This window comes from Abramis brama (assembly GCF_963993115.1).
Source record: "Abramis brama genome assembly, chromosome: 12".
Taxonomy (NCBI): domain Eukaryota; kingdom Metazoa; phylum Chordata; class Actinopteri; order Cypriniformes; family Leuciscidae; genus Abramis; species Abramis brama.
Window position 1 is genome coordinate 38239093 of NC_139974.1, and position 16694 is coordinate 38255786.

General features: G+C 37.4%; 1 protein-coding gene across 1 annotated transcript; it reads left to right on the forward strand.

Annotated features, from left to right (window-relative positions):
- The first annotated feature begins 8996 nt into the window (after nucleotides 1-8996).
- Nucleotides 8997-16683, forward strand: lrrc14b (leucine rich repeat containing 14B). The gene is made up of 3 exons (XM_084131938.1): nucleotides 8997-10312; nucleotides 13496-13855; nucleotides 15685-16683. Exons 1-3 carry the CDS (start codon nucleotides 9408-9410, stop codon nucleotides 15998-16000), a joined length of 1581 nt encoding a protein of 526 aa, XP_083988064.1. The 5' UTR covers nucleotides 8997-9407; the 3' UTR covers nucleotides 16001-16683.
- Nucleotides 16684-16694: the final 11 nt, after the last annotated feature.

Genomic DNA, 16694 nt, shown 5'->3' on the forward strand with positions numbered 1-16694 from the left:
AGGAAACATGACTTCTAATGAATGACTAGGGGTGCATCTCAATCAGATCCTTCGCTTCCTAGGTCGTGACCCAGAATGTGGTGTGCACTAATTCGGCCACTAGTAAGGACTATATATGCAAGAAGTAATTAACCCTCTGATGGTCTTCGTTTAGGAGTCACGTTCGTGGCCTTCCCGGTCAGAAGTGACCGGACACCTAAAAATGAAACTTCCTCCATCCCAGTAAAAACCAATGCAACTTATTTTTGTTCTATAATATTTATTCTTTTTAATTTAGTATTTTGAGACAATTTGATTGAACTTATTAATATTTATGCAATATTTATAGTCCATTTTTTGCCATTGAAAATAATGATTATTATTATTTTTTTCCTATGCAGTATTTTCGGTTAAAATAGAGACTAGGCTTTCAGAAAAAAAATAAAAAAATAAATCAATTTATTAAACATAAAATTAAATAAATCATGTTATTGCATGGGTTTACCACTAGATGCCTGTATAGCTTCTAAATGGAGATGCTTGTGAATTCTAGTTGTTTTTGGACCAAATTACTTACTTTTAAGATGTGGATTGAATGTAATTTTTTAGAAATTCTCAAATAATACTTTTTGCCAAGGTTTATAACATTTTATTAATTATTATTTTAATAATTGTAATAATTATTATAATAATTTTATATATATATATATATATATATATAAAAATTATAATTATTAATTATGTTATGTTTTTCACTCTTGATGTTTTAGAGTTTCACCCCTTCATTGCTGAGCACTTTTTTTCTGCATCGTGGCCGATTTGTTTTTTTGTCAATTTCCCATTCATTTCCTATGGGTCGGTCATTTTTGACTGAAGACCACGAGTGTGACTATTTTTTTTACGACCACTTAGCATGCTCGGATCATGACCTCAATTTTTTTTGTATTCACATATCTAATTCCATAAAAGTCACCAAGTATCATAACCTTCCGATGAAGCTGTGATTTTTAAAAATTCAAAACAGAAAATTATTTCTGACCATCAGAGGGTTAATTCACGATCACCAAAAAAGTATGTTCTATATAGTATGAATGTACATTCGCCATGTTGTCATTATCATGTGACCTACCAGCATCAGTTGTTGCATCTCTGTCATTCACAAATCCTCTCCCGTGGCCTCATGGGATAGTAAAGTGTCCATCATATGCATACTTCAGAATCTCACCGGAAGTAGTAGGTCATCCGGGTACTTTTGCCCACTCTTTAATGAGAACTGTGAATTCGGACATACTTATGTCACATTCTGTTTTCGCCTACTATAGAATAGGGAAGGATGTGATTTCGGATGCAACCGTTTTTTTGCAAATGACTATTTGTGGCGACCTGATAACATCCTCATTGCACAACATCACTACCGGTGTTTATGAACAACAGCAGAACGGATATCTTTATTATTTTGTTAAAGTACATTTTGATAAATACTTTGCTTGTTACATATACTTGTTACGTGCAACATTACGTAAATGATTTTATATAAATTATTCCTGGGTTTCCCTGTGCATTGTGGGACTTTTTTAGGCAACAAACATTTCAGGAAGGATGTTGCGGTTGACACAGCACTTAAAATGGCCGACTCCCTGATCAGTGCCCTGACTACTGCACTAGGGAGCAGATTGAGACGCACCCTAGAACTCAAATACAGACAATAAAAACTACTAGAAACTAAAAAAGACAGAGAAACAGAACATGTCTGACACACTTGTTCAGGTGATGCGCTGGTGTCTCAGAGATTAGCCTGAAACAGATTCCAACTGACTAATTAAAACAGATTAATTAAATTTTATCCGAAAGTGAGCATGTATATTTTTGCCTATATTTTATTAAAATTGTATTAAAAATAATATGCTCGAAGGGGATACAGATACTAATGGCGTAAATGCTTGAGTATTCTGATGAGTGATTCTTGAGTATTTCTGGAAAGCTGTTTATGATTAACACTTTACTTAAAGCCTTTTTATTATGCATTATAGAAGTATTTTTAGTGCATTTATTGTGACTTGTAATGAAGGTACAAAACTGCAAAGCTCATAAAAAATTACTCAAAAATAAAACAGGCTATATCCCGAGGATGACAACCAAATCTCTTCAGAAAGTGTTTTTTTCTCCATTTTATTTATTATTATTATTATTATTATGAAAGTCAAGCATTTGCTTTAACCCCCCCCCCCCCCCCCCACACACACACACTTTTTTTTTCCTTTTCTTCTTTTTTTTCTTCTATTTCTTAAAAAATAAAATAGTCAAATTTCAGTGTGTATTTTGTCTGTGTCTATAGTGACTCCCTTTGCAATATTTAATGCACATAGGCCTACCTTGTTGTGGGCAACTTAATGCAGTTTAATCAATTGATATGATTGACTGCATGCTTTAGGAATGGATGAGACTGTTATGCGCATATGACCATCTCTTCTATTAAATTATCTTTATTCGGTATGAACATGACACGTATCAAATTTATATTATTAATTTGGCTAACATAATATTAAACATGACAAAAAGAATGAACATGTATTGTATCATCATACCATTAATGAAACTGACAAAGAGCTTATGTAAAGTTGTAAAGTAATTGTCGTCATTTTTTTTGGAGTAGCTAAACATTATGATGCTGCAGAGAAAAAAAAAAAGTATAAAACCTGATACACATCTTCCTATTTCGTGACATCTTGCTGTATTTCGACACGCCACCAGAGGGCGCTGCAATGTAATGGCTATTTGATTTATTAAATGCATTGCAGCTGTTATTTTTGTACAGTCAAATGCTGTAAAGTTAACTTTCCCCAATTTAATACTGAAATCGTGCTGATATTAAACTGGATAGAGGTATCTCAATACTAAAATGTTTATGTTGTGTTCAATCTGAAAAACAAGCAGTTGCGAAATCAAAGCGAATCTCCCATTAAAGGTTCTTCTTTAAGAAGAGACATGAGAACCGAAAAGGTAGTTCAGGAATATATTTTCGAAGGCTTGGAAAATAATCGAAACCTGGTAAGACACTTTGGGTAAAACATGCTAGACGATGCAATATCAAGCTACTTCATGCTCATTCTTGTTCGTGTAAACGAAGAGAAAATCCAGAGGGTAAGTGTGCATCTTAATTATTTCTGGCATGTACATAAAAAAGGTTATTAAATGGACGTTTGTGTCGCAAAAGGAGATGCTTTCAAGGACTGTATGGGTGAAGTGGACAGAAACAAGCAGGTAAAGCAGTTCAGATTAATTAACTCTCACTGTACAAAGTGCATGTTTGTGTTAAACCTGTAAAGTGTTGATTGGTTGATGAGTACAACAGCCATTGTTAACACTTCATCACAACTTTTATTAAATCATCATGAAACATTACAACATTTTATAATTTCCTGCACATGATCTGCTTAGCGTTATGTAATGTGATGTGAGTTAATGTTTATTATTAAACAAACATTGTTGCTGTAAAATGTTGTCCAGAATGTACTTTAATGATTTGGACATTCTGTATTTTGCACTTTAGGTTTATCTTTATTTGTATGACCTGATATCTATGAAGAACCAATACGTTTTTTGATATATGATAAAATGGTGGACAAACTGCAAGTGTTCCTGTTGTTTAAGTGGAATATAGTGATTGCAACGTCAAGTGAACTGAAAATTTGCATAGCTATAGCTTGCACTGTTAACTGCAGTGAAGAAATGTAAATGTCAGTCATCAACACAAATGAATGTAAATTGTCTTGATCATTTTCACATTTTAGACTGCCAGTTGAGTTTCTGAAGGCATGCATGCATCGAACGGTCCTCTCCGCACTATTTAAACAGTGTTGGGTCTCTTCCCTCTTTTTCCTTTGCTCTCATTCTCTCTCCTTCATCACTGTGTGAAATGCACATGGCCGGCAGCCAGAACAGCAGGGTCTCTGAGTGCAGCCCCAACACACATCTGTTACTGGTTTTGAATGTAGAGGGAGGATGTGATGGGAAAATGGGGGCAAGTGGTTGGAGGTGTAGTTAGTGGGAGGAGTGATATGATGAAGGCTGCTAGATGAGTGGTTCAGCTGAAGGGATTGTTGTGGTGATGCTGTGCTGTGTTGGGGAAAGTTACTTTGAAAAGTAATGCATTTCAATATAGCATTCTTAAAAAGTAACTAATTGTGTTACTTTGTTACTTTTTTACTTAGTTATGTTACTTTTTTTCACCTGGGCTTGTTTTTTTATAACAAAAAAGTTGTATTTTTGGGCAAATGTAAAGACCCTTTCACACCAAAAGTGAAATAATAAGCCTCAGGCTGAAGGAAATGCAAATGCAAGCCGTACAGTAGCAGCTCAAGAAAACCTTTCAGCTGCTGTTATTCTGCATAACGGAAGAATAGGACGCAGGAGAAAGAAAGTTTAACGCTTACTTTACCAATAAAAACAAAAAAATCTATAGTCATTTTTGCTTATGGTTTAACTGAATCATCAAAGGTTAGAAGCAAGTACATTGGTCAATAAAGTGAGATTAAATGCATAAAAATGTATGTTTTATTAAACATATTTAGTTATTGGATGTTTGCATAGTATTCTGATTCTGCATTTCACAGATTTTATTCATTTTGAGGAATACTGAATCTTTTTTTTGTGTGCAAGTGAGATGACTAAATGCACGCTCACATTTAGTCTAGAACTACAATAACCATCATGTTTACACACACACACACACACACCCTCTGCACTTCAATTTGTCTCAACATGGAGAGCTTTGAAGTCAATAAATGGGAAAACAAAGTAACTTACGTTACTTATTTGAAAAAGTAACTTGGATATTTTGTTGTAAATTTTTAAAAGTAATGCGTCACTTTACTAGTTACTTGAAAAAGTAATCAGATTACGTAACTCGTTACTTGTAATGAGTGACACTGATGCTGTGTGCACCAAATGTCTAATGCAGAGATCTAGAGTTTTCTAGAGTTATGTGTATTTGTTTTTAGATTTCAAAGAGGCATAGACCCACCTTCTTTAAGATGCTTGGTGATGACCATATCTCACTAAAGATGTAGATAAGAAAAGAGAAGTGTTTAAAATGCTTTAAATGGTTTGATAAATCAATTGTTAAGGGAACCTGCAGCAGCTGAAGGAACATATATTATAGTAATCGTCCTTGGTGTGAACCTATCTTTTATAGTCTTATACATGTAAAATATGGCACGTACCCTTACTAAAGTCTATTGTGCAAGACAAATAAAAGCTGAAAATGAATGCAAATGTTACTTGCATTCATTGGAATACACGTGGCTTTGCTAGATGTTGTAGTAATAATTCAGATTTTTTGATGCTTCTGATAAAAGCATGTTGCTACCAGTTGACACAGTGTTCATTTCTGCTGTACATCACAGACAAAATAGTCTCCAGAAAGTGAGACTTTGGCATCAGTAGTCCAAATCTCATTAATTTTACTCACAGAATGCATTCACATTGAATCAATCTTAGACATTAAATGAGGACACGTGTACGCTTTCTGTCTCCAGTGTGTTTGGGGTTTAAAGGGATACTCCACTTTTTTTGGAAATAGGCTCATTTTACAACTCCCCCAGAGTTAAACAGTTGAGTTTTACCGTTTTCGAATCCATTCAGCCGAACTCCGGGTCTGGCGGTACCACTTTTAGCATAGCTTAGCATAGATCATTGAATCGGACAGGACCATTAGCATCTCTCTCATAAAAATGACCAAAGAGTTTCGATATTTTTCCTATTTAAAACTTGACTCTTCTGTAGTTACATCGTGTACTAAGACCAACGGAAAATGAAAATTTGCGATTTTCTAGGCTGATATGGCTAGGAACTATACTCTCATTCCTGTGTAATAATCAAGAAACTTTGCTGCCGTACCATGAGTGAAGCAGGCGTAGTGATATGACGCAGCGCCTGAAAATAGTCCCCAGCTCGGTAACTTCCAACGTGACCGGGACTAAGTTTGTCTAACCCATAGATATCATAAATAAACGCTAGATGTCTTATGGCGCAGTCACTTCCGGCATCACCGTTCGGCCATCTTGTCACAGTGAAGCTGTGCATTAAGGTGAGTGATCAGCATGCACACAAATCCTCTTATCTCGCTGAAATCTTGATGGTTTGGTTTCTTACAAACGTTATTAACGTGGCTATAATTCCGAATGCTTGAACATGTATGTTATAATTATTCATATGTATGCACTGTATGTATGCAGTGTCATAACTACATCTCTGACGTTTATAACAAACCAAACCGTTTGAAAATCGGTAGCAAATTGAGCAAGTTATGGTTATTTAAAAGTACATGCACCATTAAACAAGTGAGCGAGCACACTGTGGCAAGATGGCCGCCACGTGCGGACGTCAACCTCCATTGGCCAGCAGCGAGCACGAGACATCTAGCCTTTATATATGATATCTATGATTAGACCTATTTTCAGGCGCTGCGTCATATCATTACGCCTGCTTCACTCATGGTACGGCAGCAAAGTTTCTTGATTATTACGCAGGAATGAGAGTATAGTTCCTAGCCATATCAGCCTCGAAAATCGCAACTTTACATTTTCCGTCGGTCTTAGTACACGATAACTCTGGGGGAGTTGTAAAATGAGCCTATTTCCAAAAAAAGTGGAGTATCCCTTTAATTAGGACTGTTCTGTGGCTCATATGGCAGTGACACTGAGGTCTTGGTCTCAGACGACTCAAAGGAGTCTTCGGTGTTTACTTGTTTAATTTTAATCGTAAATTATATGGTATTACCACAATTTCTTTTACATATAATGCAATGTTAAAAACATTTACAGTTTTTCACCGCATATACTAACAATAGAACTACATTACAAATATTTTTACTGTGTACATCAGTCAGTATTAGATTTTTACATTAAACTGAAAATGTAACTTTAAATGCAAATCTTGGAATATGGCACAAGCAGTTATAGCAAATTAGCTCTACGAAATATTAATAATCAATAATAACTGGTTATAAATGATTATGAATATTTGGATCAGTTAATATATATAAATTAATATTATGCAAATTAGCACATACATAATTAGATTATGCACCGTTTTGTCCATGTTAACAAACATTTTTTGTTTGTCTTGATGTAAGTAATCATCTCAGTAATTTTCATGGTGATATGTAAAGGTAAAAAATTTCACCGTTCACGTAAGAAAAATAATGAATAGGCGTATGAATAGGCTATATTTGGGTCTTTTTCAAAACTTTCCCCTAATGGGATTCTCCGGGACTTACTCAGGACATATTGAGGATACAAAATCAGTTGAGTTTGCTTCTGTTGCAATTTGTTCAACCTTTTTTCATAAAATGACTGGACTATTATATGCTATATTGCATTTAAAATGTTAGTATTGCTTTTATCATTTAAAACACAGTGACATGCAATGACAAGCCATTTATTCAAGCTTTTATTCATTCACAGGATGCATTTTTTTATATCAATAATTACATTTGTACTATTTAAAATGTGAATTATTGATATTAAGAATATACTTTTTCTAGTAACAATGTCTATTTCTGATATCAGGAATGACGTTTTCATTAGTACTAGTTAAAGTAGGGAGGATTGTAGTGGGAGCACTGGGGTGTCAGGTGTGGCAATGGCAAATGGTTTCCATGGCTCATGGGTCAAGTAGGACGGCCCCTTAATATCATTATCTTTGGGCCCCAGGGAGGTCAGGATCGGCTCTGGATATAACCATGATGTCAACAAGCAAAATAAAAGATTAAATTACAAATTTAGAAATCCATGTGGTTGGTGTGGTCACAGCGAAATTCCCACAGTCCATTGTCAATAGTGAAATCGCATTAAAACCAAGCAGTTTTCTGTTGTTCAACGTGGCAAATACGCTTGACCAATTTGAACACGGGCAAAATCTGCGCGTGGAACTTTACCACGCTTGCATGAAACTCCTGATCATTTGGATTCCTGTTAAAATAGGACTGGAAATTTGCAACGGTAAATGTGATTGCAAAAGAAGTCACAACTATAAAAGTTTCCCATGCAGACTTTGCTCGTGTTCTAGTTGGTCAAGCAAATTCGCTTCGTTGCCCAACAGAAAGTTGCAATATAATTTTCTTCCTTATTGTGAGGTATATCCAAGTGAAAAGGGCTTCTGGAACAAGATAAAATATAGGCTTGATTTTGTCAATGGGGAGTTGATTGGATGGTTCTGGTTTGCTATAGAGAGCCTAAGTCCCTCCCCTTCAGGTGGTACACCATGGGACCTTATTTCGGAAAAATATTGTATGGTAGTCAATGGCGAGAGACAACAAATATTTTGATCTCGTTTGAATTGTGCCCTGAATTACACATATGATGTTTGTCAATTTAAAAGATACATTTTAAAGTCAAGAAAGTCGCAGTTTGATGTAAAACTGTTGAGGTATAAGAATGTGAAAAATACGTAATTACAAAGACTACAAACCCAAAAGGCGCACATGTGACGTCATACCTTTTCTCTCAGTGAATGAAGCTAACTTTACTGAAGCTAACGTCTGTCATTTTTTCTATAGTCTTACGTTATAATCGTAACGTTACGCCGTCATGCCTGAGTGTTTTGTACCAGACTGCACACATACGAGCAATGGTGACGTACATATAGTGCGAGACGAGAGATGTAGTTCATTGAGCGATTTTCACATAAAACTAAATGTTACTCTTCTGTTTTATGACAAACTGCGACTTTCTTGACTTTCATAATTATATTTTAAATTGACAAACATCATATGTGTAATTCAGGGCACAGTTCAGACGGAATAAAAAGATAAGTTGTCTCTCGCCATTGACTACCATACATATTTTTTTCCGAAATAAGGTCCCATGAGCCGGAAGCAGAGGGGAGGGACTTAGGCTCTCTATTGGTCGATCTCATATGAGTGACAGGTTGCCCCGCCCTCGCGTCAGTAAACACGTCATCAGAGAAGAGAAGAAATGCTATAAATAAGAATATAAATTTAGATTCCATGATGATTTTAAAGTGACTGTTGTGTAAACGTGCTTTGCTACTCTGTTGACAATAGATCCTTTTTCAATGGTTAACCCAGAAAATACCAGATTTTTCCTACAGCCACAGAATGTTGTTGTCTTTATTGATGGTCAATAAGCACAGGTAAGACACTTCTTCTTTTTCCTTAGCAGCCGTCCAGAATCTAATGGCTGTTTAACCTCTGTCTGATAACCATGAGAGCATGAGACAGCTGCTTCTATAAATAACGAACCCCCTCTCGACTGCCTCCCTCATGCTCTCGCCAAGTACGGCTCTCTTCTTGAGTTGACCCATATGTATATGTTGTTTGAAAGAGGGCGGAAGAAACACACCACAACTCCTAAAGGCTGACAGCTCTTCGAAGTGTCCTTGATCTCGGGAGCTGACGGAAAGCCATGAAGAGCTTGAAGTTCCTAGCAGCCGAGGGCTTCGTCCAAACCGGCCCAAACGCGTGTCAGAACCTCCACTGCTTGTCTTGCAATCTCTACCCAGTCCTCTTTAAGGCCAGTTATCTGCGTGAGGAGGCATCAATGCTCCACGACTTGGTCCAGACGTGGCCTCTGACAGAGATTAACTTGCGTAAACTGTTGGGCCGAACAGCGGACTGTCCGGAGGATCTCACGTCCCGCACATGCAGGCTCTGTCTGGAGGCCTTTCTCACGGGTCTGAGGGACTATGTGTTTCAAGCTCCTAGCACATATGCTAAAAAGCTACGTGTGGTGGATATAACGGGTCTGCAAGACACTGAACACCAGGTATGTCCCTGTGGACGGACCCTCGGGCGTTGGGCACGAACCGAGCTTCTCACCCGCATGTGTTACGAGACTATGGCGACCATGCAGGAGGGTCAACCATCACCATCAGCGTTTAAAGTGGAGGTAGATGTTCGCATGGATGCTTTTGTTACTGAACGGAACAACGAGATTGTGGCTCAGGCTTTGTTGCTTCGCAGACATTGCCCGTTAAAACTGCACTTCGTGGGCCTGCGTGTGGATTCGTTGAGCCTCAGGAACCTCTTTTACCTCCTGAAGCTGGTGGAGTCGCACGGCCTGCAGAAGCTGGAAGTGGTGCACAACGTACATCTGGAGGCTCCGCACATCGAGGTGATGTTGTCCCAGTTGAAGTTCCCCAAGCTGCGCTCCATCACCTTTCCTGCGCAGGCGCTGAACGTGCACCGGTTGGGCCCGGATGACGAGGGGCTCATGGGAGTTCTGGGAGAGCTGATGAGCGGACTGACCGAGCTGAGAGAGCTTTATCTGGGGTTCTCCACTCTTACAGGACATCTGAGGAGACTGCTGAGGTAAAGACTTGGAATAGTTCACCCAAAAATTAAAATCATCCCATAATTTACTCACCCTCAAGCCATCCTATATGACTTTCTTCTTTCAGCCAAACACAGTCATAATATCCTGGCTCTTCCCAGCTTTGGAACTGCATTGAATTTTGTCCCGAGTTTTTGAAGCTCCAAAAAGAAATAAATCCAAATGATTCCAGTGATGCCTGGCTTCCGGCAACGGCTGTGCGTGTGACGTGTATGATTGTGTTCGTGAGAGAGTCAAGTTCGGCGGAAGCTTTTGGAGTTTTGGAGCTTCAAAAACTCGGACACTATTCAATGCCATTACAAAGCTGGGAAGAGCCAGGATATTAGGATTGTGTTCGGCTCAAATAATAAAATCATATCGCTGAGAACTATCTAAACTAAAGAATGCATTCTTAAAAATGAAGGTGTTTTTTTTGGCATCTATGGTTTCATGAAGAACCTTTAACATCTATGGAACATTTCCATTGCACAAAAGGTTCTTTAAAGCCAATTCACACTGCACTGACAAACCCAGACAGACGGCAACAGACGCTTTGTTGGGTTTTGTCAACTCTGTCGGTGTCTGTCGCCATTGTTCGGCTCTCGTTTTTGCTGATTGAACATCGAATCAGTGATTGTTGGATCTTTGAATGTCTGAGATGTGACTTACTCTAATCTGATGACATTGGTCAATGCAAGAGTGTAAATCTCTCAGACTTGCGCTCAAAAGTTTTATTTGTTTTTGAAAGAAGTCTCTTCTGCATCTATTTGATCAAAATACGCATCCATCCATCTTAATGGAAATATTGTGTAATATTGTTACAATTTAAAACAATATTGTAATATTTTATATTTTAATTTTGCAATTTTCTTTTATTAAATCCAGGCAAGACAGAGGTAATACTTATCGGTTCAAAAAACCGCCCACAGAACCTCTCACAATACAACTTTAACATAATAGGATGTCCTGTTACTTTATCCTCTACAGTAAAAGACCTGGGTGTTATATTAGACTGCAACCTGTCTTTTGAAAATCATATTTCATATGTTACAAGAACAGCCTTTTTCCAAACATTGCTAAGCTACGTAACATGCTATCAGTTTCTGATGCAGAAAAGTTAGTTCATGCATTCATGACCTCGAGACTAGATTACTGTAATGCTTTATTAGCCGGTTGTCCTGCATCCTCAATAAACAAGCTACAGTTAGTCCAAAATGCCGCCGCTAGAGTTCTAACTAGATCAAGAAAATATGCTCATATAACACCGATTTTATCATCACTACATTGGTTACCTATAAAGTTCCGTATTAATTACAAGGTATTGCTACTGACTTATAAAGCCCTAAACGGCTTAGCTCCAGTCTATTTAACGGATCTTCTATCGCCCTATAATCCATCGCGCTCTTTAAGATCACTAAATTCGAGGCTTTTGGTCATACCTAGGATATCCAGATCCACCAAAGGAGGGAGAGCATTTTCACATTTAGCTCCAAAACTCTGGAATAGTCTTCCTGATACTGTTCGTTGCTCGGACTCACTCTCCCAGTTTAAAACTAGATTAAAGACGCATCTCTTCAGCCAGGCATTCATATAATACTTTTAATCTTACAGTTAAATCCAACCTCTAGTTCATAAACGCCAGAGGAGAACTGGCCCCCGACTGAGCCTGGGTTCTCCCAAGTTTTTTTTTTCTCCATTAGGTCACCTGATGGAGTTTTTCGGTTCCTTGCCACTGTTGCCTTTGGCTTGCTCAGTTGGGGATATTTGGGGATATTTAATTTAATTAATCAATCAACAATACTATTGATCAGCATTACCAAACGTGGACGTTTTCCACTAGAAACAAACCTTGATGTATTGTTTTAATTTAATACTGTGAAGCTGCTTTGATACAATCTGTATTGTGAAAAGCGCTATATAAATAAACTTGACTTGACTTGACTTGACTTGACTCACATGATGAAGAAATCATTCTAATATGTTGATTTGTTGCTCAAGAAACATTTATGATGATGTTGAAAACTGTTGCGGGCTTCATTTTTTGTGAATATACACTTTTTTTTACTGACCCCAAACATTTGAATTGGGTATTTCTTCACTTAAATGTAAGATCTGAGAATCTTATTTGAGGGTTTGCAAACAGGGAGCGATTTCAACAACAACAACACACTAGACAACATGGGTTGATAATACCAGGTTTGTTATCAACCCATGTTGTCTAGTGTGTTGTTGTTGTTGAAATCACTCTGTTTGTTGTGCGACTGAATGCAGACAGCTGTCCCATTGCGAACTCTAAGTAGGCCAGGACATGACCCTGGCAAAACATTATGTTCTTCAATCGCTGTAAATAGCAGTGCACGTGTCTTATAACAGTCATAACATCACATGTCATACAGGTGCCAAAACATGATCTGTACCATGATATTAATACTTTTATTCATTTTATGTTATTCATATTCAGCGCAACGGTTTTCAACATTGACAATAGAAAAACTAAAATAAATGTTATCATCATATTAGAATGATTTCAGAAGGATCATGTGACACTGAAGACTGTAATAAAGAGTAATGATGCTGAAAAATTCAGCTTTGATCACAGGAATAAAGTACATTTTACAATATATATGAAAAACTGTTGTTTTAAATTGTAATAATATTCGTCAATAATCCTGTTTTTGTTGTATTTTTAATCAAATTTGCAGAGTTAATTATTTATTATTACAGAGTTAATTATATCAAATTATTTTATAAATGTTTCTATTTTTAAATATTAATAGTTTTAATATCAGTGTGTTAACTCTGTCGGTGTCTGTCGCCATTGTTCGGCTCTCGTTTTTGCCGATTGAACATCGAATCAGTGATTGTTGGATCTTTGAATGTCTGAGATGTGACTTACTCTAATCTGATGACATTGGTTAATGCAAGAGTGTAAATCTCTGACTTTTTGTTTTTAAAAGAAGTCAATTCTGCATCTATTTGATCAAAATACGCATCCGTCCATCTTAATGGAAATATTGTGTAATATTGTTACAATTTAAAACAATATTGTATAGTATGCAATTCAATAATAGCATGCCTATTATTATTATTATTATTATTAGCTGCATTTAGTGTAAATTCCATTATGCGAGATTATTCCTAAACGCTTGTTTTGAGTAACTTGAATCTGTTTGTTTCACCAGTCCACTAAACACTCCGCTGCAGGTTATCGAGTTAGCGAACTGTAGTCTCAACGTAGTGGACATGGCCTACTTCGCCAACAGCCTGCACAGTGAGCACATCGTGAAGCTGGACCTGAGCGGCCATGCGGTGGCGGACGTCTTCCCCAACACCTTCCGGAAGCTTCTGTATCGCTGCTCGGCCACGCTCACGAGTCTGGGCGTGGAGGAGTGTGGACTGGACGACGAGACGCTGGACATGTTCACTCAAGCACTGAGACCCTGTCGCGCACTACAGGAGCTTAAGATCCTGGGTAATCCACTGAGCACTGCTGCCCTGCGCACTCTTTTCAACACGCTGGCTCTGGGCTTTCCTGCTTTGAGGTACAGACTGTGTGTTCACTGGGGTCCTATTATGCTTTTTTTACATGTTCAACTCTAATGTTGTTGTTTGAGTATGAAAAAGCTCTGCAAAGTTACAAAGCACAAAGGGAGTTATTGTGTTCGTGGACCCTGGACCACAAAAACAGTCATAAGTCGCACGAACTATTTAGCCTCTAATTTCGAATACTATTTAGGACGGATTGTATAAACTGGCACTAGTCCCGTTCTATCTATAGTCTTTGTTCCTGAGCTCCCTCATTGCGTCCCAACAGTGACACTGATATATGACCCTGGACCACAAAACCAGTCACATGGGTAAATTTTTTTAAATTGAGATTTATGCTTCATCTGAAAGCTGAATAAATAAGCTTTCCATTGTTAGGATATGACGATATTTGGCCGAGATACAACTATCCAAAATCTGGAATCTGAGGGTGCAAAAATAATTAAAACATTGAGAAAATAGCCAACAATAGCCAACAACACATTGTATGGGTCAAAATTATAGATTTTTCTTTTATGCCAAAAATCATTAGGATATTAAGTAAAGATCATGTTCCATGAAGATATTTTGTAAATTTCCAACCGTAAATATATAAAACATTTATTTTTGTGAGTGAATGCAGCACAATCGGCAACATAAATCGCCAACTTTCCAGGAGAGGACTTTCAACTTTCAAGGAGATTTTTCTCAATGTTTTAATTATTTTTGCACCCTCAGATTCCAGATTTTGGATAGTTGTATCTCGGCCAAATATCATCATATCCTAACAATGGAAAGCTTATTTATTCAGCTTTCAGATGATGCATAAATCTCAATTTAAAAAAATGTACCCATGTGACTGGTTTTGTGGTCCAGGGTCATATATCAGTGTCACTGTTGGGATGCAATGAGGGAGTTCAGGAACAAAGACTATAGATAGAACGGGACTAGTGCCAGTTTATACAATCTGTCCTAAATAGTATTCGAAATTAGAGGCTAAATAGGCCGCGATCGCTTACTCCAATGTGATTTGAGTACCGGTAGGTACTTATTTTGAATACAAAATACTTCACGACCACTAAAAAAAGTATGTTCTATATAGTATGAATCTAAAAATCCGGATGTACTACATTCGCCATTCATTCTGTCATTATCATGTGGCCTACCAGCATCAGTTGTTGCTTCACCTCCATTCACAAATCTTCTCCCGTGGCCTCATGGGATAGTAAAGTGTCCATCGTACGCACACTTCAGAATCTCGTCGGAAGTAGTAGGTCATCCAGGTACATACTACTTTTGTCACATACTGTTTTTTGCTTACTATATAGTAGGAAAGTATGGAGTTTCGATGCAGCCAGTGTGTCCCAAATCGTAGTATGTTGAAATGAGTGTTTCAAAGATGGAAGCATTTAAATTATCCTATGCATCGTTAATCGAATTCTGTGAATCATCCTGAATTTGCAAAAATCTTTCCAGAATCGGATGGAAAACCTATGAATCGAGTCCATTTGTTGGCTACCCAAAGATTCACAGTGATTCGCGACATTTCCCAAACGCACAGTTGACCAATCACAACACACTGGACCAGCCGACCAATCAGAGCACAGTGTGCTTTTCAGAAGGCGGGGCTTCATAGAGACAGGAACTAAACAGAGTGTTACTGACAGACTGGGAAGAGAGGAGCCGCAACAATGGAGAATATGGGGGAAATAATGTTTTTAAGCATGAAAACCTATTCTAAAACAGGCCAAAACCAAGACATTGTAAAAGAGCATAATAGGTCCTCTAACTTTTTAGTGTTTTGAGTGTTTACTTCTGACTTAATTTAGATTGTATTGTGCCACAGATACGTTGAGCTGCCCGTCCCTCGTGACTGTTATCCCGAAGGTGCCACCTACCCGCTGGACGATAGGACGCTGGTTAACTACGACAGGGAGAAGTTCCAGCTAGCCAGGACTGAACTTGTTGGCATCCTAGAGAGGGAGGGGAAGAGACACATAGAAGTCTGCACTCCATTATTTGGAGCCTACGATCCTGACATCAACGAGACCAGCAACGAACTGGGAGTCTCCATGTTGCAGTCGTTCAACAGTGTCGTAGGAAACTTCATTGACACTGTCAATAGTGTTACTCAACGGAGAGAGCAGAGAATGATGGAGTGAGACGTTCAAAATGAACGAGAACGTATTTATAAGAAGAAATATTTCTGAAGGATCATGTGACTTAAGTAATAATGCTGAAAAATTCAGTTAAATGTGACTTATTATAATGTGTTTAAGGTTAATGTTATTTTTTTTTTTAATGGTTTGTAATTGATAATAAATATTAAATAAATAATCTGATAATTTGCACTTTAGGCTTTGTTTTCAATAGTTGTACAGTTTAATGGATATTTCCCCCCCCCCCGGAGATGTGTAATTATAAGTAACTAAGACACCAGTATCAATATTGGAATCAATTATGGCCTTTATTCAGAGTACATGGTAAAAAGATTCCATTAAACAAATGTTTAAAATACTGCCTTTGTTTCAACAGTAATTCAATGTGGAAAATGAATGATTGTTATATATTAGTTCACAGTATGTATATTTATATAAGTTGGTTCAGTGTCTGCAAACAAGACATGCACATGAATATTGCAATATTTGCAGCTATCCATAACAGGATTGTGATTGAGCTTGATCGCAATTCATGAAAAGTAAACATTGTATAGGTTAACTATGTCATGAAATTGTACTTGTAAAATGTGAGTCATTTTGTATATCACAAAAACCTACCTTGAAAACAAATGCATATTTAATTAAATGGCCGTATCTTTTTTCCCCAAAGGAAAAATAAAATAAAATACTACAGGCA